Genomic DNA, 26,067 nt, shown 5'->3' with positions numbered 1-26,067 from the left:
AACAACTTGTCGTTCGACTTGGACGTGTTGGACGTGTGTACGCGCAGTCAAGCGATAACAGCCGATTTGCCGATCCACTCAGCGGTCCCGTTGGACCATCTGTCGTTCAAACTCAAACAACAAGTCGTTTGATCAGTCATTTAATCTAGTCCATTGTTCTATCCAGTCCATTGTCCATTATCAAGTTGGTTAAACGACATGTGAATTTGGTAAATTAGTATTTCAGCCGCTTTGTTGGCCAATGTGTACATGACGTCTGAATGAATTGATGTTTGCACTCCAAGTTGGTTAAACCACAAGTCGGACAACAAGTTGTTCAAAAAAGTTGGGCGTGTGTATGCACCTTAAAGTGACTCTGTAACAAAATTTTCATCCTTATTTCTTCTATCCTAAAAGTTCCTATACCTGTTCTAATGTGGTCTGGATTACTGCAGCCTTGCACTGTCTCTGTAATATATCTAATCTTCTTTTCTTCCTCAAGCTTTGTCGACCCAGGAAGGAATGAGCTGCCTCTGCTGTGATAGGGAGAAGTTATGCACGCCCCCTCCACGCCCCCTGCAGACTCAGTGTGCTTTGTTTACTCCTCACAGACAGAGCTCTCTGAGGGGGAAGGGAGCTGCCTGTCACATGCTGAGAACTGTGAAAAATCCAGACTGGAGTGCAGATAATTCACTATGTAAATAAAACTTGTAGTAAACTGTAACATGATATATATATATATATATATATATATATATATATATATATATATATATATATATATATATACACATATATATATATATATATATATATATATATATATATATATATATATATATATATATATATATATTTATATATATATATATATATATATATATATATATATATATATATATATATATATATATATATATATATATATATATATATATTTATATATATATATATATATTTATATATATATATATACATATATATATATATATATATATATACAGTGGTGTGAAAAACTATGTGCCCCCTTCCTGATTTCTTATTCTTTTGCATGTTTGTCACACTTAAATGTTTCTGCTCATCAAAAAAACGTTAACTATTAGTCAAAGATAACATAATTGAACACAAAATGCTGTTTTAAATGATGGTTTTTATTATTTAGTGAGAAAAAAAACTCAAAACCTACATGGTCCTGTGTGAAAAAGAAATTGCCCCCTGAACTTAATAACTGGTTGGGCCACCCTTAGCAGCAATAACTGCAATCAAGCGTTTGCGATAACTTGCAACGAGTCTTTTACAGCGCTCTGGAGGAATTTTGGCCCACTCATCTTTGCAGAATTGTTGTAATTCAGCTTTATTTGAGGGTTTTCTAGCATAAACCGCCTTTTTAAGGTCATGCCACAACATCTCAATAGGATTCAGGTCAGGACTTTGACTAGGCCACTCCAAAGTCTTCATTTTGTTTTTCTTCAGCCATTCAGAGGTGGATTTGCTGGTGTGTTATGGGTCATTGTCCTGCTTCAGCACCCAAGATCGCTTCAGCTTGAGTTGACAAACAGATGGCCGGACATTCTCCTTCAGGATTTTTTGGTAGACAGTAGAATTCATGGTTCCATCTATCACAGCAAGCCTTCCAAGTCCTGAAGCAGCAAAACAACCCCAGACCATCACACTACCACCACAATATTTTACTGTTGGTATGATGTTCTTTTGCTGAAATGCTGTGTTACTTCTATGCCAGATGTAACGGGACACGCACCTTCCAAAAAGTTCTACTTTTGTCTCGTCGGTCCATAAGGTATTTTCCCCAAAGTCTTGGCAATCATTGAGATGTTTTTTAGCAAAATTGAGACGAGCCTTAATGTTTTTTTTGCTTAAAATTGGTTTGCGCCTTGGATATCTGCCATGCAGGCGGTTTTTGCCCAGTCTCTTTCTTATGGTGGAGTCGTGAACACTGACCTTAATTGAGGCAAGTGAGGCCTGCAGTTCTTTAGATGTTGTCCTGGGGTCTTTTGTGGCCTCTCGGATGAGTTTTCTCTGCGCTCTTGGGGTAATATTGGTCGGCCAGCCACTCCTGGGAAGGTTCATCACTGTTCCATGTTTTTGCCATTTGTGGATAATGGCTCTCACTGTGGTTTGCTGGAGTCCCAAAGCTTTAGAAATGGCTTTATAACCTTTACCAGACTGATAGATCTCAATTACAGTACTTTTGTTCTCATTTGTTCCTGAATTTCTTTGGATCTTGGCATGTTGTCTAGCTTTTAAGGTGCTTTTGGTCTCCTTCTCTGTGTCAGATAGCTCCTATTTAAGTGATTTCTTGATTGAAACAGGTGTGGCAGTAATCAGGCCTGGGGGTGACTACAGAAATTGAACTCAGGTGTGATAAACCACAGTTAAGTTATTTTTTAACAAGGGGGGAAAACACTTTTTCACACAGGGCAATGTAGATTTAGAGTTTTTTTTCTCACTAAATAATAAAAACCATCATTTAAAACTGCATTTTGCGTTCAATACTGTCTTCTTTGACTAATAGTTAACGGTTTTTGATGAGCAGAAACATTTAAGTGTGACAAACATGCAAAAGAATAAGAAATCAGGAGCGGGGCAAATAGTTTTTCACACCACTGTATACACATACAAACATCACTTCCTGGTTAGCGGCCATGTATTTTGTTTGTACACACTGTCTAAAACTGGTGATTAAAATCCAGGATCGCGTCAGGGAGCGGCAGAAACGGCAAAGAGGGGCCCAGGAGAACATAATGAATAGAATGGTATGCTTTTTATTGTAAGAATTTGAGAGTACAGATTCTCTTTAAGACTCAGGTTTGTTAAACCAGAGTTAAAAAGTTATACAAATAAGAAGTATGTTTTTTTTTCCAGAGTAAAATGAGCCTTATTTGTCTATGTTTGCACATGCAATCGCCAGTCGTCGGAAAAATTGTCGGGAGAATCGCGTGATGGGAACGGCATTTAATGTGGGAAGGCCCTGTATGGCCTTTTAATAGCTAAATGACTTGAACATATTATAGTGTACTTACCCAGATATGTGAGGGTGGTGCTGTTGGTGTTGAAGAACCAATCTCCATCAATGTTGTTTGCAAAGCTCAAAGGCTGTGTGGAGCCGTTACGCACATCCTTGATGCGAAACATGTCTGGCGTCTGTGTTAAGTTGTGCGATATCATCACATAGTCAGTGCTCTGTTAAAGATAAAAAAGGAAAAAAAAATGGAAATAATGAATGGAACAAAGTGTAAATAAAGAGAATAAATGGTATCATTAGACAGCTACAATATATCTTGCGTTTAACAAGTTGCTTCTTAAAGTGAACCAAGCACAATTTTTAGCAGCCAGGGCATCTCAATAGCACATTTAATATGCATGCCAACAAAATGACTCATTAATAAAAAAAAATAAAAACTTCAGTTTTACCTCTTCTTTTAACATCTAAAAGTTTAGCAGAGGGTTTTATTAGCCTACTTCCTGAGGCCTGCCAGACCGCAGCAGTTTCAGGCAGATAAGGACTGATGTAATTATTTTATTGCGCACATTAGCATAGCAAACAAAAAGCTTTCAACAGCGGGGAGGGTGGGTAGATTAGACACTGTGCTTCAAAGAGTTTACAGAAGTCACAGATGTAATCTTCACATCTTCACTCTGGATAAATAATAGGCAGCTAGAAGGGGAGGGGGGAACATGGCAGCTCCTGTAGCTGTTAGAAACCAGGAATTAAAAAGTGGTGTTTGGTTCCCTTTAAACATCTGCAATCTGTCCCTGGAAACCTGATTCTTATTTACAGAGGACCTGCCTTATGACTGGGTCAGCACTTCCAACTCATCTCACAAATAATATATGCACAATAAAATTGAGTAGTTCTGTTCCACCCCTACAAGTTATAAATAAACACAATTCTCACAAATTGGGACTTTTTATGAATAGTTTCTCTATTTATTCTTCATTCAGAAATACCTTCAAGGATTCCGGACAAGACGTATGAATACAAGTTCAGAGTTCTATCACACAAAAAGACTGACACGTGTTTCACTGCCAATAGCCGCTTCCTCAGAGGCACACTGTATACAAACGTCAACAATGGACCATGAAAAGTGTAACTGCAATCTGTGATCTAAGGAGAAGCTGCATTCACCGGTGTGATGGAACTCTGAACTTGTATCCATACGTCTTGTCCACAATCCTTGAAGATATTTGTTAATGAAGAATAAATAGAGAAAAAGGTCATAAAAAGCCCCATTTTTTGAGAATTGTGTTTATTCATCTCACAAATATTAAGGCTGGGGTCACTTGAGTGTTCTGGGCAAATGACGTAATCAGGATGTCCACAGCATCCGGAGGTAAACCAGATAAACATGGAAAAACAAACTGTCCTGCTGTCCTACTGATTCTCCGTCTTGATGCTTTTGACCATAGACTCTGAACATTCATGCAGATCAGATATTTAGAATGAATTATGATTGGATTAGTTAAATACTTGTGTCAGGGCCCAAGGTTTGATTCCAACACTATTGATGCCAGAGAGATCAACAGAACAGCCAGGCAACTGGCATTGTTTAAAAGGAAATAAATATGGCAGCTTCCATATCCCTCTCAGTTCAGGTGTCATTTAAAGAGACTCTGTAACAAAATTTTCAGCCTTATTTCTTCTATCCTATAAATTCCTATACCTGTTCTAATGTGGTCTGGATTACTGCAGCCTTTTCTAGTTGCACTGTCTCAGTAATATATCTAATCTTATTTTCTTTGTCAAGCTTTGTCGACCCAGGGAGGAATGGGCTGCCTCTGTTGTAATGAATAAAAGTTATGAACGCCCCTTGCAGGCTCTGTGTGCTTTGTTTACTCCTCACTCTCTGCTCTCAGTTTCAACTTGTCTGTGATGCAGTTTGTAAGACTGAGGGGGGAGGGGGCTGCCTGTCACATGCTGAGAAACTGTGAGAATCCACGACAGGAGTGCAGATAATTCATTATGTAATAAAAACTAGTATACTGTAACATGAAATATATATATATATATATATATATATATATATATATATATACTCACATACATACATATATACAGTGGCTTGCAAAAGTATTTGGCCCCCTTGAAGTTTTCCACATTTTGTCACATTACTGCCACAAACATGAATCAATTTTATTGGAATTCCACATGAAAGACCAATACAAAGTGGTGTACACGTGAGAAGTGGAGAGACAATCATACATGATTCCAAACATTTTTTACAAATCAATAACTGCAAAGTGGGGTGTGCGTAATTATTCAGCCCCCTTTGGTCTGAGTGCAGTTACTTGCCCATAGACATTGCCTGATGAGTGCTAATGGCTAAATAGAGTGCACCTGTGTGTAATCTAATGTCAGTACAAATACAGCTGCTCTGTGACGACCTTCAGAGGTTGTCTAAGATAACATTGGGAGCAACAACACCATGAAGTCCAAAGAACACACCAGACAGGTCAGGGATAAAGTTATTGAGAAATTTAAAGCAGACTTAGGCTACAAAAAGATTTCCAAAGCCTTGAACATCCCACGGAGCACTGTTCAAACGATCATTCAGAAATGGAAGGGGTACAGCACAACTGTAAACCTACCAAGACAAGGCTGTCCACCTAAACTCACAGGCCGAACAAGGAGAGCGCTGATCAGAAATGCAGTCAAGAGTCCCATAGTGACTCTGGATGAACTGCAGAGATCTACAGCTCAGGTGGGGGAAACTGTCCATAGGACAACTATTAGTCATGTACTCCACAAAATTGGCCTTTATGGAAGAGTGGCAAGAAGAAAGCCATTGTTAACAGAAAAGCATAAGAAGTCCTGTTTGTAGTTGTCCACAAGCCATGTGGGGGACACAGCAAACATGTGGAAGAAAGTGCTCTGGTCAGATGAGACCAAAACTGAACTTTTTGGCCAAAATGCAAAACACTATGTGTGGCGGAAAACTAACACTGCACATCACTCTGAACACACCATCCCCACTGTCAAATACGGTGGTAGCAGTATCATGTTCTGGGGGTGCTTCTCTTCAGCAGGGACAGGGAAGCTGGTCAGAGTTGATGGGAAGATGGATGGAGCCAAATACAGTGCAATCTTGGAAGAAAACCTCTTGGAGTCTGCAAAAGACTTGAGACTGGGGCGGAGGTTCACCTTCCAACAGGACAACGACCCTAAACATAAAGCCAGGGCAACAATGGAATGGTTTAAAACAAAACATATCCATGTGTTAGAATGGCCCAGTCAAAGTCCAGATCTAAATCCAATCGAGAATCTGTGGCAAGATCTGAAAAGTGTTGTTCACAAACGCTGTCCATCTAATATGACTGAGCTGGAGATGTTTTGCAAAGAAGAATGGGCAAGGATTTTACTCTCTAGATGTGCAAAGCTGGTAGAGACATACCCTAAAAGACTGGCAGCTGTAATTGCAGCAAAAGGTGGTTCTATAAAGTATTGACTCAGAGGGCTGAATAATTACGCACACCCCACTTTGCAGTTATTGATTTTTTAAAAATGTTTGGAATCATGTATGATTTTCGTTCCACTTCTCACGTGTACACCACTTTGTATTGGTCTTTCACATGGAATTCCAATAAAATTGATTCATGTTTGTGGCAGTAATGTGACAAAATGTGCAAAACTTCAAGGGGGCCGAATACTTTTGCAAGCCACTGTATATATATATATATATATATATATATATATATATATACCAGGGGATGAGCAGCACAATTTAAATTTTATGCAATTCTATGGAACGCATGCATGCAGCACTGTAGGTCCCCAGACTCCATAAGAAATATATAAATACAGAGGGGCTTCAGCACACAACAGGAAAACAGTGACAGGGGCTCTTGGTTACGCTTTAACGCGCTTAAGCTCACCAACTGCTCCAAAGTGTCCCCAATCTGGTGAGGTCCATAGGAGGAGGTGTGGCAGGGGCGTGTTTTAAAGTGTCCCTCTTTCTTATCTCAAAAAGTTGGGAGGTATGCTTTGTGAGTAATTTGTGAACTAACATATCTTTTTAAATACTAAGGTTTTCTATGTGTAGGAAGTGTGGTAGCTTAATATAAAACATGTTTATTTTTAGCCTTTAGCCTTTTTCATTGTTTTAATGAGAATTTTTTAAGTAAAATAGTAAACATTTGGGTTGAGTTGTGGGTCTAGAAACTTGAGTGGTTTAGTCCAGCTGGTGGCAGATCAGGAGCAATGAATGGGTTTAAGGATGCTAGATGGGTGTGGGTATGAAGAATCAGACCTATGCATATCTCTAGGCTGCTATATCATAGAGTTTTTTTGTATAATCATTTGTTAAATTAAACCTAACTAAACTATACGATGGATTAGCAGTCCTGATGATAGACTTTGTTTAGTAAACAAATAACTGTGTTTGCTTACCTGAAACCCATAGAACCTGGAGGTGTAAGAGATATTTGTGATATAATCCACATTGCTAAAGTACCAGTTGAAGGAATTTGCATTAGGCAGCAATGCCATCCAACCGCTCGGATGAGTCAAACGTTTTGCTAAGAAGGGAACCACAGAGGACCCTGCGGTGCAAGTAAAAAATATATTGTCAGAAGGCAAGGGAAAGCCACAAGGAAGAGAGGGCAATAGAGAGAAGGAAAAAAATGAAGAAAGCATGAGTGGGAGATGGAGAGAAGAAGAAGAGAACAAGACGAGTGATAATAAGGTAAAACGTGAGAGAGGGAAATTTAAGAAGGCAAAACAGAAAATGGAGAATAAAAAAAACAAGGCAAGAGAGTGAGTTAGGAGAAGAGTAAAGAAACCAAGAGAGGGAGATGGGGAGAATAAGGAAAAAAGCAAGAGAGAGTGATAGAGAGAAGATGGTGGAAAGCAAGAGAAGGAGATGGGGAGAAGAGGGAAGAAAGCAAGAGAGGGAGGTGGAGAGAAGAAGGAAGACACCTAAGAAATGGAGATGGAGAGAAGAAGGAGGAAAGCAAGAGATGGAGATGGGGAGAAGAAGGAAGAAACCAAGAAAGGGAGATGGAGAGAAGAAGGTGGAAAACAAGAGAGGGAGATGAGGAGAAGAAGGAAGAAACCAAGAGAGGGAGGTGGAGAGAAGAAGGTGGAAAGAAAGAGAGGGAGAAGAAGGCAATAGAGGGACATACATAGAAGATGAAAGCAAGTAACAGAGACAGATGTAGAAAAGAAGGAAGAAAGCAAGAGATAGAGATAGAGAGAATGAAGAAAGCAAGAGAGAGACATACACAGAGATAAAGAAGCAGAACAAGAAAGTTAGAAAGAGGACAGGGGAGGAAAGGGGCGGGTGTGGAAAGGAAACTACCGTAGGCATTGGAAATGATGACATCTTTCCCAAAAAGTGAGGTTGGAGTTGGGTTATTGAAGGCCAGGCGGTGGAAGCTGACACTTGAATTGCAGACATAACCAGGGAAACCAGCACTCCAGTCACTCTGCTGGCTGCATTGCGAAGGATCAAGCAGCCCACTAGCAGGTACAACTTTTGCTCCTATATGCCCTGCATCAAGAAACAATGTATTGTATAAAAGTCAGCACTGCAGAGAATATAAGTAGACTTTTATCAGCATGACAAGCATTTCATAAATAAAATAGCAGCCTAACATTTCATAAATAACATAAATACATGTTTTACTAACAAAAAGTGTCATGAATTGTGCTGTAACTATGCATGGCGTTTTCATGAACATATACCAGTACTATTTAACCTCTAAATAGGACGTACGATTAGCAAATTTAAATGGCAGAACTGTTAAAGAGGATCTGTAGTACAACTAAAAATGAAAACATATAGTCGTCTAAGGAGAGGGAAGGCTCTGGGTCCTATAGAGCAGAGCTCGCCAACCTTGTCCTCAAGGCCCACCAACAGTGCATGTTTTGTAGGAAACCACAAACATGCACAGGTGGGGTACTTAGTGTCTTAGCAGAGCTGATTAACTACTTCTGTGGATTTCCACATAACATGCACTGTTGGTGTGCCTTGAGGACAGGGTTGGGTAACACTGTGATAGAGTCTTCCCGTTCTCCTCACGGTCCCTGCGTTCTAGCTCTGGATCCCCGGTTCAAATCTTTGCCTGCGGGAGACTTTGGACATCTTTGGGAGCACTCGGGCTCCCGAAGACGGGCGGCTCTGTACTGCACATGCGCGTTTGCCTCAGAGATGGCGCTCGCACGTGCGCAGAATGGAGCGGCCCAAGTTCTGAAGACTCCCAAAGCCCACCAGAAGCCATGAGTCATATACTGCTAATGGGGCCTGTGAGGAGACCAGGAAGGCTCTAGAGGACCCAGAGCCTTCCCTCTCCTTAAGTATCTGTTTTTTATTTTTACTTTCACTTTAGATTATCTTTAAATATAGTGACCAGATTTTTGTGGGTCCAACCTGGGACGGGGAGGGGGGCGTGGGGGGGGGCGGCGTGCGCAGCGCGCCGCGGCGAAAAGTAGGGAGGACTGAGGAGCGCGCAGCGCCGAAGACCTGGGGCGTGGCCATGACATTGTATGGGCGGAGCTAACGTAATGATGTAACAGCGAGGCATAAGAAAGCAGTGTTTACGCCATGATGTGGACAAACGAGACTTTGCATCATGGGTGTGCAGAAACTGTGTGATGCTAATAGTATACCGTAACCACAAAGCAGCAAACATAGCCATCTATGACCATTAAATAATAAATGCAGTAACAGTTACCCCGGACACCAGAAAATAAACGCAATAGGCAACATGTCAGCACAAAATAACCGCAATGCGGGCAACATGTCAGTATAAAATAAATGCAATGCGGGCAAACATGTCAGTATAAAATAAATGCAATGCGGGCAAACATGTCAGTACAAAATAAACGCAATGCGGGCAAGCATGTCAGTACAAAATAAACGCAATGTGGGCAAACATGTCAGTACAAAATAAAGGCAATGCGGGCAACATGTCAGTACAAAATAAACGCAATGCGGGCAAACATTTCACCAGAAAAGAAACGCAATGCGGGCAAACATTTCACCAGGCAAGAAACGCACTGCGGGCAAACATTTCACCAGGCAAGAAACGCACTGCGGGCAAACATTTCACCAGGCAAGAAACACACTGCGGGCAAACATTTCACCAGGCAAGAAACACACTGCGGGCAAACATTTCACCAGGCAAGAAACGCACTGCGGGCAAACATTTCCCCAGGCAAGAAACGCACTGCGGGCAAACATTTCACCAGGTAAGAAACGCAATGCGGGCAAACATTTCACCAGGCAAGAAACGTAATGCGGGCAAACATTTCACCAGGCAAGAAACGCACTGCGGGCAAACATTTCACCAGGCAAGAAACGCACTGCGGGCAAGCATTTCACCAGGCAAGAAACGCAATGCGGGCAAACATTTCACCAGGCAAGAAACGCACTGCGGGCAAACATTTCACCAGGCAAGAAACGCACTGCGGGCAAACATTTCACCAGGCAAGAAACGCACTGCGGGCAAACATTTCACCAGGCAAGAAACGTAATGCGGGCAAACATTTCACCAGGCAAGAAACGCACTGCGGGCAAACATTTCACCAGGCAAGAAACGCACTGCGGGCAAACATTTCACCAGGCAAGAAACGCACTGCGGGCAAACATTTCACCAGGCAAGAAATGCACTGCGGGCAAACATTTCACCAGGCAAGAAACGCACTGCGGGCAAACATTTCACCAGGTAAGAAACGCAATGCGGGCAAACATTTCACCATAAAGGAAACGCAATGCGGGCAAACATTTCACCAGGCAAGAAACGTAATGCGGGCAAACATTTCACCAGGCAAGAAACGTAATGCGGGCAAACATTTCACCAGGCAAGAAATGCACTGCGGGCAAACATTTCACCAGGCAAGAAACGCACTGCGGGCAAACATTTCACCAGGCAAGAAATGCACTGCGGGCAAACATTTCACCAGGCAAGAAACGCACTGCGGGCAAACATTTCACCAGGTAAGAAACGCAATGCGGGCAAACATTTCACCATAAAGGAAACGCAATGCGGGCAAACATTTCACCAGGCAAGAAACGCAATGCGGGCAAACATTTCACCAGGCAAGAAACGCAATGCGGGCAAACATTTCACCAGGCAAGAAACGCAATGCGGGCAAACATTTCACCAGGCAAGAAACGTAATGCGGGCAAAGTTCACCTGGAAAAGAAAGCATTTACTCACCTTGCAGAAGTCTCCTCTGGCGCGCTGCTCCGTCCCGGGACCGTCTTGTTCCTCCTGCTCTGGTCTCCCGCGCTGACAGGGCTACGGCAAGATGGCGCCCAAAGCCCTGTACTGGAGACACATAGTCTCCAGTACAGGGCTTCGGCAGCCATCTTGCCGTAGCCCTGCTCGCCTGCCGGTGTCGGAGCAGACACCGGAAGAGGAGGCTGGAGCGGGGCTGCAGGCAATGAACTGGCACGGCGTCTATAGACGCCGCTGCCAGTTCATGCGGAGAGAGTGGCCAGAGTCCCGAGGCCGGGACGTCCCGCTGCTGAAAGCGGGACGTTTCCCGGGACCTCATGCTGCCTGGGACAGCGGACCCCGAATCCGGGACGCGTCCCGGGCAATCCGGGACGTCTGGTCACTCTACTTTAAATGACACCTGAAGTGAAAGGAATATGGAGACTGCCATATTTATTTCCTTTTAAACTATTCAAATTGCCTGACTGTCCTGCTGATTCTACCTCTAATACTATTAGCCATAGACCCTGAACAACCGTGTGCAGATTCGATGTTTGTGACTAAAGTCTGACTGTAATAACCACATGCTTGTTTCAGGTGTGTGATTCAGACACTACTTGAGCCAAGGAGATCAGCAGGACAGCCAGGCAACTGGTATTGTTTAAAAGAAAATAAATATGGCATCCTCCATATCCCTCTCACTTTGTCCTTTAAGAAATAAAATTAAATACCCAAGTCCATAAAAATAAAAATTCACAGAGAGGAATGCAAGTGTAAAGTGTGTGAGAAGTTATTAACTCACCAAAGCTGTCATTAAAGAGACTCTGAAGCCTTTTACTATGCCACTTTTTATTTAACATTTCTCTTCTACACTTTCACCCAAGCTAAAACGCTGCATCCCCGTGGCAGAACACTGTGTATAAAACCCCCAAGTCCCCTGGGCAAAATGTGGGGAGTGCTTCCTTGTAGAGGCAGAGCTTAGCTCCCCACTGATCAACACCTCTCCCCGCCCCTCTGTCTTCTTTCACTGAGAGGGGTGGGGGAGAGGCGGTGATCAGCGGTGGTTGATGCTAATGGAGGCAGAGCTACACGCTAAGCTCTGCCTCCCCGGGCAGCAAAATCCACAACTTTGAAAGTCGTGGATTTTTGCCCCGGTATTTGGGGGGTTTATACACAGCGTTCTGCCGTGGGAATCAGGGTTGGTCGAACACTCCCTTTTACTATTCGCGTTATCGCGAATTCGGGTTAGCGAAAATCTGGATTCGGTTGTAATCACGACCACGCGAACAAATTAGAATTCTCATTTGCCTCCTGATTACGGCAGAAGCTGGAATCATGATTCGTAATCACGAATGGCCTTTAAATTGCTTCCAAATCTTCTTTTCGTTTTTTAAAAAAAAAACCACAATTAATTATGTGTGGTGGTATAATTAAAAAAAAAAACATTTGATGAAAAATATTGCGGCTGGGGGCCCTCTGATTGGCCCAACACCACAATTAATTATGTGTGGTGGTATAATAATAATTAAAAAAAAATTCATGAAAAGCATTGCACCTGAGGCCCAACGACGTCATCCAATGGCTACCGCGCGTGCGCAATGCAAATTCGTGATCGCGGATTTTCGCGATTTTAAAGCCAAAAAATGCTCGTGATCACGGGTAATCCGTGATCACGAGGTCCTGGTGAGCAACCCTGGTGGGAATGAAGCATTTTAGCTTGGGTGATAGTGTAGGAGAAGTGTTAAATAAAAAGGGGCATTTTAGGAGGCTTCAGAGTCTCTTTAAAGAGACACTGAAGCGAAAAAAAAAATATGATATAATGAATTGGTTGTGTACTATGAATAATTACTAGAAGGTTAGCAGCAAATAAAATATTCTCATATTTTTATTTTCAGGTATATGGTGTTTTTTCTAACATTGCATCATTCTCTAATATGTGCAGATTACACAACACTCAGCATTCAAAATGATTATTTCAGAGCAGTCTATGAACTAATGACCTCTCCTCTGGCAGAGAAAAAGAAAACAGTTGAGATAATAAAAGTCAGAAGACAGCCCTCTCCACGACTTTTGAAAGTCGTAGAGCTTAATGGCTTTTTTGCATAGAGATAGCAACTGGAGTTTCTTGTACCGGAAACAATTAGACTGATGTATCTGATCTTAATGTTTTATTTCTTAGCTGTACTACACATACAAATCATAATATCATAATTTTTTTTTCGCTTCAGTGTCTCTTTAAGTGGAGTGTTACTACAGACTGCAATGTAAAGTGAAGCATTCTGAGCTGACTGCTTTATTTCTTGCTAGTTTATCCAGAAGGAGACTTTGTATAGAGAAACACATACACAGCAGGCACATAGATAGGGAGGGAGAAAGAGACACCAACACACAGACAGAAATTGATATACACAGGCACACAAACACACACCCAGCCACGTATACATAGACTCAGCCACACACACACACAGCCACAGCCTCACTCTCTGCTTCCCTGGCTGCCCTATACAGGCTATCTGTAATCCTCCTGGCAGCAGATGGGGTGGCGCTACATACTGCCTGCATGTGCTTCCCCCCTCCTTATCTACTGCATGTGAAATAACTACAGAAATAATAACTTAAGGACTGGGGTGATAAGACAACTCTCTCACTGTGAAAACTTATCACTACATGTTAATAAGGCAAGCTTTTTTAGTGAATTAACACTTAAAATACAGATCGATTTGTGGTAATATGTTTTCACTTGCCTTATCACCAGCATGAGCTTACTGAATTGAGGCCAATGTCTCTGCAGTTAAACTGTAGCAATACTGAAGCTCATAACTAATCAGAGGTCATAAAATGTCTGCATGGCTGAGAAAGCAGCATTTGATAGCAGTGAACAGATAAAAAGTTCAATAGTTCAAGGTTTCTCTGTATGGGAACTGCATAAACATAAAAAAAAACCTGTAGCTATGCTTATTTCTTTGGTTTATTTTACTTCAGTTACCTGTGAGACTTCCATCTGTGTCAATTAACACAACTTCATGCTCCCATCGGAATCCAGCCTTGTTTGGTGCATTGAAGAACTGTATTCCACCAAACCTGGCACTCCATCCTCCACATCTGTCTACACAAAGCCCAACAATGCTTGTCACAGCGATTGCTGCACAGTTTGGTCGGTCAAAGTTCATGAACTTGATAGATGAAACTGTGAGTCCTTCATCAAATGGTAGAGTTATGCCCCTAGCTGTGCAATAACTGGAGCCAAGGCCTAGTTCATCAAGATGACCAACAATAATGGTATTCTTAAGGACAGCTCCTTGGCTCTCGCCCCATCCACCAACATAACTTGATATGACTCTCTTAGTTTCTATGCCAGAATCCTCATTATTTACCATGGTGAAGTTATGGAACTGAAGGGCCCCACCGTTAACCCATTCGGCCCCTTTCTGGCAATTCCAAGTTTTCAAAGATCTAAAAATAGCTGGATATGGTGTAGAGGAACTGCAGGAGGCGGTTGCCATAGGGAAGTATTCTTGAAAGATCCAAATTCCAAACCATCCCTGGGAATGGACAGTGTTATTGTAAAATTCACCAAGTGGCACCCGTTTCTGGCATATGTTTGGGTCATAAGATGGACCATCTGGGTTGTCATGCATCCTGTACCAGAAGCCAAAATGTGTGCCACCAGCAGCTGCATTGTGCCGAATGGTGTTATTGGGATTTGTCACCCAGTAGCCTGCTGGTGTAACATCATCATTGAGTAGACTGGTACTTTGTTGGACAAATACTGCCAGGTTGTACTGCAGCACATTGCCATGTTCAATGCCATCTTCAATGAAGAAAGCTCCACCCATGATATCATAGATTATGTTGTGTTCAACAAGAAGATGATGAGTGTTATGAATGGTCACCGCTCTGTTGTAGGTCTGATGGATTCCACAGCCTCGTACATAAGACTTGAACTGGACATCACCCATTAAGTGCCAGTGGATTGGATAGCGACCCAACCTGAATGCTTGACCAGCATGGAAGACCTACAAGACACAGATTTGCTAGGTTGTTTAAATCTTTATCAAAAATTATTCTGTTAGTATAAACATGTCATGGATTGCAAGCATATCATTTCCAGTTAAATGCTCCTTCCACTCAAAACAGATAATTGGAGCTGAAAGTTGTTAAATTTTCTATGGTTGGGCTTTTAATTGAGGTTTTTTATTTTATTTTTTGATGTCTCCCAAAGGTGCCCATTACCAGTACAATTTTACCTTCATATTCGATCTTTTGACGCATTTTGAATGATCAAAACTAACCGGAAGTCCCATTAATGGAACATTTTCAGAAGTTTTTTCATTCTGATTCAATCATAAAATCCAATTTTCGTATCAATATGTTTTCCTTTTCCAATAGACCAAAGAATCATATTACATTGATTTGTGCCACAAGAGGAGCAGTAGGTAGCAGAAATCTGACAGAACTGACAGGTTTTGGACTAGCCCATGTCCTCATGGGGGATTCTCATTGTTTGGCAGATGAATGGCAGGTGCTCCGTCCAATTGCCAAAAAAGTGTGAGGTGAGCATGGAGGCTGGCCAGGATCTTTGTATAAATCATTTTCAGGGAGTGTCTTTATAAAGAGCAATGGCCATTCTGAGAATCCCCCATGAAGAGATGGATTAATCAAAAGCCTGTCGGCTCTGTCAGATTTCTACTGAAATCTGCCCATGCATGCTCAGAAATGGCCGGGTCGGCGAGCTTTATGGGCAGCCAGCGGGACAGCGGGGACCACCGGAGCTGTGGCAAGGGATTCAGAAGACATCTAGGGGCTGGAAGAAGTCTCAAGTAAAACTCTTTTGAATCTCACCTCGTGAGTCCTTTAAATGTACTGGTAAGCATGCAAATAATGCAGGTGCAAGAACAAACACTGCGCCTGTTATCTGCACAGTGCACACTCGCCTGGTTTTTTTATATGTGTTATATATTATACGGACCTTATGTGCACTAAAATAGCTTGCATGAATTCAAGCTTTACAGCATAATGCTACTTTGTGAATAAACCCCCCTAGACAACAATAGAAATATTTGTTTTGGAATGGCTAAAACAGGCTTTTCAAGCTGTTTTCCCACTGGGCAGATTTGACATTGCTTTCTGTAACGTTACCAGTACAAGACATGAGATGACCTCACTTCTATGTGGGAATTTCCTTTGAACAACTAAATAGGGTTTAGAAGTTGAGATTTTCCCAGCTAGTCCTTCACTTCCTGTCTCATCAAGATGGCAATAAATAAGGATAAGCTCAAGTCACCAGTGAGGACATGGACAATAAAGACCTTCAGCATTTTAAAATTTCTCCCAATCCAGGGGCATAACTGGACATACTGAACATACTGGAACGGTTCCCCTGCAGAGATCTGTGGATGGGGTCCATATATTATTATGTAGGGTGCAGAGAAAGCGTTATTACATATTACCTGCTCCCGGCTCACGCATCTCCTCCATTTCCTGGTCATTTTACAAGTGCCGTGCAGCCAGCCAATCACCATGCAAGGACCGAAGCCGCATGGTGATTGGCTGGCTGCACAGAATTTGCAAACAAACCAGGAAGTGGATGAGACGTGGTGTAAAATAATGCTTCTGCTGCACGCTGCATAATAATGTACAGCACCCCCCCCCAAAAAAAAACTTACCGGGCCCCCTTGCCACCGCCAATTTCCAAAGCAATTAAAGAAAAAATTTTGACAGGTCTTCCGCTTTACAATGTATCACTCGCTCCAACCTACTTTTACAGTATTTGTCTCCACATGTCTGGAGAGGGACAGTTACCTCCACATATTCTATCCTTCCGACTGCCAACTGCTGGCTTGGTTGCGGGGCGTGGAACATTATACATCCTCCAAACTGATCACTTCCTACTTCCTCTCCGAACCGTCCCTGGAAACATGTCTGCGTGGCAAATTCACCTAGAAGAAGACATGACAGTCTGTCAGATATACTTAAAAAAGCTACAGAGATGTACAAAGTGCAAGAATTCATAGAAGTCAAAAGTATTTCACTTTAAAAGGTGATGATTTATGATTGGTTGTGTTACTTTGTACATCCCCAGTGTTCTGCTCTCTGTCATACAGTAACTATGGCATAGAGATCAATGATCCTCAAGCCCTTCACAACAACTTCCAATGAATGTAGCCACTTGTTTGGAAGCTCCTTGTGGTAAAAGCTATTGGTGATGAATTGGGACCTGTTAGAAACTGTTCTAAATCACCTTGCTTCGACACCATCAACTTCTTATAGTTGCGTCTCACAGACTGTGAGATCACTTGACTCTCAACACAGCAAGCAGGAGATAGACTTTTCTCAGGCTTCTTCAATGTTTATGGAGTTTATTCAGGAAACAGAAATACAGATAGATACAGTTCATCATATCCTAGCCACGCCAATCTTCATGTTGCGTTACAAGCTTCTTGATTAGACTTCCTGCTGAAGTCAATCAGGTACCTTCTTTCTAACTTAAGTTACACTAGACTACCTATGTACAGCATACATTATATCAGATTACAGAAATGAATGAACATACTTAGAGGTCCCAGTCAGCATTGCGAGCTAGTGTGAAAGTAAGAAGCAGAGTGAGCTCCCATAGCTCACTCGGGCTTTAATACCGACTAGGAAAGAGTTAAATATGACTTCATCTTCCCATCCCCTAGATCAGACTATTGGTGGACCAACTCGTGGTGTCATCATACACACCTACTCGATTAATATTCAATGCGGCTTCTGACATACATACAAGAATGTGGATATTTATAAAACATGGCTGATGTTTATTGTTCTAGTGGCGTACATGTCCAGGTCAGGGAGACCTGTGGCCTTGTCCATAGAACAGCTTCTTGGTATGTTCTAGTTCTGACAGAACTGAAGATTTTCTCTCTAAGAGAAAATCCCCTTAAAGGGCAGGTCTGCTCCTCAAGCCTTTTTGACTAACTCAGTCCAAATAACTGAGGCCTACTTAAATTATAACAGGACCCACTGTGCAGGAGGTCTATAACATGTTCCAAATTATTATGCAAATTGTATTTAGGTGTCATAAAGATTAAATGTTTTATTTTTCAATTAAACTCATGGATGGTATTGTGTCTCTGGGCTCTTTTGATCACTGATATCAACTCTGATAGCTAGTTTGCCAGGTGAGCCCAATTAAAGGAAAAACTACTAAAAAAGGGTCTTCCACATTATTAAGCAGGACACCATTTTCAACAATATGGGAAAGAAAAAGAGACTGCAGCCAAAAAAGCATGAAATAGTTGAATGCCTTGGACAAGGAATGAAAACCTTAGATATTTCATGAAAACATAAGCATGATCCTTGTACTGATAAAAAGTGTGGCTGACTCAGAGCACACACGGATTTGTGCATATAGAGGCAAAATAAGGAAGGTTTCTGTAAGTCAAATACATTGGATTAAGAGGGCAGCTGCTAAAATGCCATTACAAAACAGCAAACAGGTGTTTGAAGCTGCTGAAGCAGAAACGGCTGCATATGATTATCTTGCAACCCTGGATGGCCCATGGATGGAGTGGTGGATGGTTGGTGGACAACCACCATGTCACACAAAGGCTGCAACATCAGCAGGTTGACCCCCTTATGGTCCCTAAAGGTGGAAAAATTACCTCTGAAAGTATGTGGAGTTTCTGATTGTCCACTTTCTGGTACTTAAAGAAGAACTGTGCTTTCTGTAACTAAATCATCTTCAAGCATGACAATACACCAGTTCATGCTGCAAGTAATGCCTCTGCACCATAGGCTGCTATCTGCATAAAAGGAGAGAAACTCATAGTGTGGCCCTCATCCTCTCCTGATCTCTATCATAGTGAGAACCTTTGGAGCATCCCGAAGCAAAAGATAAATGAGAGTGGGAGGCAGTTTACATCCAAACAGCAGCCCTGAGAGGCTATTCTGACATCCTGCAAAGACATTCAAGCAGAGACTCTCAAAAAACTCACAGGTTCAATGGATGCAAGCTGCTATCAAAAAAGGGGTCCTATGTTAATACATAACTTGACCTGTTAAGATGCGTTTGATTGAAATAGCTTTTGATTATAGTAAATATGACCTAATAATGCTGCATATTCAACAAATGACCATTTTTAGATCTTTACAGCATATAAAATGTTTTAAAACACTGTTGTGTGCAATAATTTGGAACAGTGCATTTTAAAGAGTACCCAAGCCGAAGCTCGGGCACACAACACCAGATACTTACCCAAATAGAGGGAAGTCTCAGGATCCTATTGGGGCTTCCACCATTGGTCTACTGCCCCCATCGCTGCACTGTCACTAAACCTATCGGGGCGTGGGTGGCTCGATCTTTACAATGCGCTGCCATGTTTATGGAAGAGGAGCCATGCAGGCAGGACTAGGAGGGACCTTTTATTTTGTGAGGAAGCTAATTGATTTATCTGTTTTATTTTTATATTTATTTTGGGGATGTGGGAGGAAATTAAAGTGACTGGAGGAAACTCACACAAGGGAGGACATCCAAACTCCTTACAGATAGTGCCCTGGCCACCGTGCTGCCCAAATCAGAAAGGGATCTATTTTGTTGCCACATTAGATAGCAATCTATAAATGTGCAATGCAGAAGGAACAGAGGCACCAAAATAATAAAATCACAATATTAAAATGGTTAAAAAGTGCTTGGGGGGCAGTGGTGGGCTTACCCCCTATGAGCAGACACTGGAAAAAATGTCTATTTCAAAAATAGATTTTATTGGTACACTCCAAGGGGGCTGCAACAGTGTATCCTGAACCTGATACTGTTGTGTACTCCTATTTATATTGCCTGAGGAAGCGGGTCTACGCCTGCGAAATGCGTTGCAGCGCTCCTTGGAGTGTACCAATAAAATCTATTTTTGAAATAGACATTTTTTCCAGTGTCTGCTTATAGGGGATAAGCCCACCAGTGCCACCACTGCCCCCCCAAGCACTTTTTAACCATTTTAATATTGTGATTTTATTTTTTTGGCGCCTCTGTTCCTTCTGCATTGCATAACTGTCCACCCTGGTGGAGGGGGATTACCACTGTTTTCCTATCTACAGAGAGTGACTTTTTAATCCTGAGTAAGGATAGGAAAAACTCCTCACCTGCCTACACAGTGGTTGCCTGGAGGTAACCCTGGATTGTGAGTATATCTATTGTACTCTTTCTATTTCCAAACCATTACAATAATTACTACACTATATTGGGCTCTCGGTCTCCCTTTCTTTTCTAATCTATAAGTGTGGGTCTACCTTAAAGAGGAACTTCAGCCTAAACAAACATACTGTCAATAAGTTATATTAGTTATGTTAATTTGAATAGATAGGTAATATAATCTTTTACCCACCCTGTTTTAAAAGAACAGGCAAATGTTTGTGATTTCATAAGGGCAGCCATCTTTTTGGTTGAAAGGAGGTGACGGGGAGCATGAGACACAGTTCCAACTGTCCTGTGTGCTGATCACCCCTCCCAGTTGCTAGGCTTGTAAACAACAACATAGGAAATCCCATCATGCTTTGCACAGCATCAGGGAAAAAAAGCCTGGGCAGTTTTCTTTGATGGGTGGAGCTTAACTAAAAATACAGATAAAAATGATGCTTTGGTAAGAAAAACAAGTTCTGATGCTGTGAAACTGTTAGCAGAACTGAAAAGGCTTGGTGTTTCTTTGAGTAGATTTTTAGTCCGGAGGTTCACTTTAAGTCTGAATTAATTTATGTGTACTTGGCCACAAAAGAATGTGGACCTTTATAAATCAATAGTGACAATAAAAAAAAACCCTTTGTCAATTTTTTGTTGTTATATCTTATTTCCTGTACTCATGATCACTGGGGTTTATATCAAAACCTCAAAGGTTGATAGAGGTCACAGGGACAAGAATTGTCAGAAAACTTCTAATGGGGTCACAGACGGCAGGTTAAAAATGGTATTTGATTTCAAAAATCCCCTCAGCTGTAGAAGTAGATTACATGAAATAGTGCCAAGGAGAGAACACGTGAGTGTAGAGTTTTGCACATGGGCACGTGTGCAAAACAGTAAAAGAGAAAAAAAAAACATTACCAGTATCAAATCCATCTGGACAGGCTGCAATGGTGTCACTCCATTCCACGTTGGTGGATCCTCTGACTAGAATGTTCCTGGTGAGAACCCCAACTTCAGCTCTGGCATCAAACACGGTGCCATCAGCCAGAGTGACAGATATGCCCAGGTGCCGGTACGTCAGAGGTTCCGTCAGAGTCACAGTGTACCCATCTGCAGACACAGACTGGACAATTTTCTTCTCATTCTGACGTTGGGAGTGTCTGGTGAGAACATAGCACAGGATTAATATATGATAACATGATTTCATCAAAGTTAGAAAAATACAAATATAGTTGACATTTAAATATTATTGTTACCAAATATTTCACATTTTTTATGAATTATTAATTTTAAGATACCAACATAGTACACAGCACTGTACAAAAAGTAGAGGGTGCCAGATTTTGCATTCCTTTTCTTGCGGGGAGAGGGGGGGTGACACTAACAAGAACCCTATTTAATGAAGTCGACTCCACCATGTAGTCTAAAAGGAAAAATGGCCCTCTGTGCCCATGAAGTTGGTCAGCTCTGTTTTACAGCATGTTGTCATCAAAACTGTTATCTCTAGCTTGTTAAAACTGACAGGAAACTAAAACACATTGCATTTTAATTCAAACCAGTCTAGTTGTCAGATTGTAGCCATTAAATGTGTAGGAATGGAATTCAGCAGCCATAACTCTCCATTGTGGTATGTTTAATTTGGAGAAAATTTGTATGTACCTGTCCCCTGTTGATGCAATGACAATCTCATCTCCAGCCTTCCATGTCACATTTCTCTGCAGGACCAAAGTAGAAGATCCAGCCTCAGCAGTCTGAGCTAGTCGAGTCCAGATCACCGGTATAGGGATGCCTAAATAACAATGTGATCAAGAATTCAAACAAACTAGGGAAAACCACACATTTGTAAACTAGATAAATCCAGGCAAATTACAAAATCAGAAATCTGAGGTGGGCCCATAAACAATCCAATAATTGGGGAAAGCTGCAATCGATCAGAATCCAGAAATTAGTGAAAGTCAGTTGATGGACAAAATGTTACAAACTCCAAAGCAGCTGTAAGCAGGATCCAGGATCAGGTTTCCAGATACAGAAGAGGGTTCAAGATCAGGATACCTGGCAGAACTGGGTTTCCAGCTTGTGATTGCTCAGTTGTTTGCATACATTTATTCCGGAGGAAGAGATCTGTGTGTTATTGAAAGTTTGCCTCCAAAAACCATTTAATGTTATTGTCTACAACAGCAACTTTTTTTGGTAAATCTAAGGACAGAAGTGGAGATGCTAAACTCTTATCTCATGCTCACGTGTGGGGGAACTGGATCACCAAGTAGACAAGTGGGAAGGTAAGAATTCGAGAACACGGTGTACTGTTTCCCCAGTTGCAAATAAGCAACATTCTAATTTCACAGCAGTGGAAATTGGTGAATCAAAAACAAATTTAAAAATGTAACTAACCATGAAGGTCCAGGGTTCCCTGTCGGATGGCCAATGTCTTTGCGCCATACACGGGAATCTCTGGGGAGCGCAGTTGCCCATGCAGGGTAATTATTGCTTTGTGCTGGAATGGGGCGGCCTCAGTTCCAATCTGTATTCCAAATTATGTGAATAAAATAAATGTAATAAATAACATTCATAGCATTGCTGTGTTTGTATAGAATTACTTCAGTCTGTGAAACAAACCTGCAGAACTCCATTATCTGTAATTAGAATGTTCTCAGCCTGTAGTTCAATGTCAGCTTCATCAAATATCAGTGTTCCTCCTGGTAACAAGAAAAAAAAAGTATATATATATATATACATGTATATATATATATATATATATATATATATATATATATATATATATATATATATATATATATATATATATTATATATATGCTTTGATTAATGAAGCAATACAAAGGTAATAGTGGTCTCAAAATTAGTAAGCTAGCAAATTTGCAGCACACCTCTACATGTTATGAAATAAGAACGGAAAAGCTAAGCACCACCCCCGAGGATCTGTCAGACTGCCCCTCAATATATCCCCATATATGGTCATGCTGCTTCTAACATGCTCTGCTGTTTATGGGATGCAACATGAAAGGAAATCTAATAAAAAGGTATAAATGGAAATTAGATCTTATTATCGCATCCAAAACCACATACAGGTCCTTTGCCTAGGACCTCCCAGTGGGTGTTAGAATGTGCCTAGAATGAGTTGAGTTATTCAACAGCAAGACTCCCTAAAGTGCCAAACGACTACCAGGGAGGTTTACTGAAGGTGGCCACTAACAATACAATTTCTCAAACAATCGTTTATGATTTTTTTTCCCCATTATTTAAAAAATCAGATCCGGGAAATTATTGACCTGTGAGCTTAACGTCAGTTGTGTGTAAACTATTTGAGGGGTTAATAAGAAATATTCTACAAGACTTCATAGCACAAAATAATCTTATTTCTCAGCATCAGCAGGGGTTTACTAAGGGCTCCTTTACGCCAGAGCTGATTTCTGGTGTTTTGACACAAAGTCAGTAGTTTACGTTTTCAAAAGTAAAATTAAAGTCCATAGACTTTCACATTACCTTTCACATCTAACACTGCGTTTTGGTGCGTTGCGGTTTAATGCACCCAGGAGCTTTGAATCATCTGGCACTCAACGCATGCACGCAATTGGGTTCGTGCACACATAGGCTAATGTGAAAGCACCCTGAGGACAGGTCCTGTTTAACTAACATGCTCAGCTTTTATGAGGCTAATGAACGCTAATGTTTTATGAACGCTAATGTGGATATTGGGAATGCTGTAGATGTGATATTCTTGGACTTTGCAAAGGCCTTCGACACTGTTCCCCACAAAAGTCTAGTGCAAAAGTTGAGGATGCAAGGACTGGGGAAGAGTCTGTGTGCATGGATAGGGAACTGGCTAATAGACAGGAAACAAAGAGTTGTGGTCAATGGATCCTATTCAAAATGGGTTACTGTCTGTTAGCAGTGGGGTCCCACAGGGGTCTGTACTGGGTCCAGTGCTCTTTATTTATTTATTAATGACCTAGTAGGTGCAGTAGTGAGCAATGTTGCTATTTTTGCAGATGATACAAAATTGTGCAGAATCAGAATAGTGACATATTGCAACATGATTTGGCTGCTATATAAGAGATGGCTATATGGGCTCATACTGTATATGGCAGATGAAATTCAATGTTGAAAAATGCAAAGTGATGCATTTTGGTCATACCAATGATCTAGCACCATACAAAATAAACGGGATACAGATGGGGACATCAAATGTGGAGAAGGATGTAGGAATACACATCGACAACAAGTTGAATAATCGTACTCAATGCCAAGCCGCTACAGCTAAAGAAAATGCAATTGCGGGATGCATTAAAAGGGAAATAAAAACTCGGGATGCTAGCATAATATTGCTCCTGTTTAACTCTCTAATAAGGCCACATCTGGAATATGGAATTCAGTTCTGGGCACCATATTACATAGAAGATATTGCAGTTTTCGAGCAGGTGCAGATGAGCAACAAAATTGATACGAGGGATGGAAGGTCTCACTTACCAAGAAAGGTTGGATAAACTGGGATTATTTAGTCTGGAGAATAGATACCTTAGAGGAGATCTAATTAACATGTATAAATACATCAGAGGGCAATATAAAAGCTTAGCGGATGAGCTTTTCGTCCCTAGGCTTTTACAAAGGACTAGGGGACATGATCTGCGCATGTAGGAAAAACATTTTAGCCATTTATTTAGGAAAGGGTTCTTTACAGTAAGAGTGATTAAGACGTGGAATGCATTGCCACAGGACGTAGTTATGGCAAATTCTATATCTGCATTTAAAGGGGCACTAAGGCAAAAATTTGTGAAATGTAAATTATGTGCAAACATACAAATAAGAAGTACTTTTTTTTAGAGTAAAACTAGCTGGACGCCCGGCGTTGCCCGGGTATGTATTTGGTTGGTGTTGACTCCGCCCACTTTTCTAACCCTAACACACAATGGCCTCAATTCACTAAGATCATGCTAGAGATAATAAGGCAAGAGAAAACTTACCTCCACACGTGAGAGAGTTATCTTACCTCTTCATTCCTTAAGTTACCTCTCCTGTAGTTAATTTACCTCCTCTGTAGTTAATTTACCTCCTCTGTAGTTATTTTCACATGCAGCTAATTAACAGCCTGGCCCATATGCAATTCACTTTTTCACCTGAGTTTTCTCCTAGGAGATAATTTTTCATCATCTATTTAAAACAACTTTTCAGCACTTTTCAACTAAAAAATACCAAAAAGTAATTGAAAAAGTACTATCAAAATTATTTTGAGTATTTTCTTGCTTGCTGATGGCTTAAACTGAATTTTATTGACAAATTTAAAAATATCACCTAGGAGAAAAGTCAGGTGAAAAAGTGAATTGCATATGGCCCCCTGTCTTTAACTCTGGAGTTATTTTAAGGATTGGAGAGTTAATTTAAAGACAGAAGAGTTAACTTTAGGCTTGCCTGAGGTAAAATGTTTCCTGAATACTACATGCCTTATCACCATGGTAACAACTCTAGAAGAGTTATTAAAGACAGGAGATAAGTTTAGTGAATTGAGGCCAATGACTCAATGACCTAATTTGTGAGCTTTGCATTGTTTGGCATCAATAATTTGCATTGAAATGAAACAAATCTGATTGGCTGTGGCTCCGCCCTCTTTTCTGATTTTGAACCCCAGTCACCAAATGACCAACTGTACCAGGTTTTAAGCTTGTGTCCTTAACAGTGCAAGAATGGCAGCAATCGAATATGCCCCTTGAAAAGCAATAAATGAATTTGGATTGGCTTTTGTAG

The 26,067-nt window shown here is 41.2% G+C and overlaps 1 protein-coding gene across 2 annotated transcripts in view; it reads right to left on the bottom strand.

Annotated features, from left to right (window-relative positions):
• LOC137519138 (fibrocystin-L-like) overlaps positions 1–26,067 on the bottom strand; it is a 249,410-nt gene that overhangs the window by 56,373 nt on the left and 166,970 nt on the right. For both annotated transcript variants that reach the window (XM_068237922.1, XM_068237921.1), the window contains 9 exons: positions 22,925–23,004; positions 22,700–22,829; positions 21,968–22,097; positions 21,227–21,468; positions 16,960–17,096; positions 14,144–15,173; positions 8,295–8,486; positions 7,385–7,536; positions 3,021–3,180 (listed from right to left, as the gene is read on the bottom strand). In XM_068237922.1, coding sequence (XP_068094023.1) covers positions 3,021–3,180; positions 7,385–7,536; positions 8,295–8,486; positions 14,144–15,173; positions 16,960–17,096; positions 21,227–21,468; positions 21,968–22,097; positions 22,700–22,829; positions 22,925–23,004 — 2,253 coding nt within the window. The remainder of the gene's footprint in view (positions 1–3,020; positions 3,181–7,384; positions 7,537–8,294; positions 8,487–14,143; positions 15,174–16,959; positions 17,097–21,226; positions 21,469–21,967; positions 22,098–22,699; positions 22,830–22,924; positions 23,005–26,067) is intronic.

The sequence above is a fragment of the Hyperolius riggenbachi genome, chromosome 5 (assembly GCF_040937935.1).
Source record: "Hyperolius riggenbachi isolate aHypRig1 chromosome 5, aHypRig1.pri, whole genome shotgun sequence".
Taxonomy (NCBI): domain Eukaryota; kingdom Metazoa; phylum Chordata; class Amphibia; order Anura; family Hyperoliidae; genus Hyperolius; species Hyperolius riggenbachi.
This window is presented reverse-complemented; position numbering and strand designations above follow the sequence as displayed.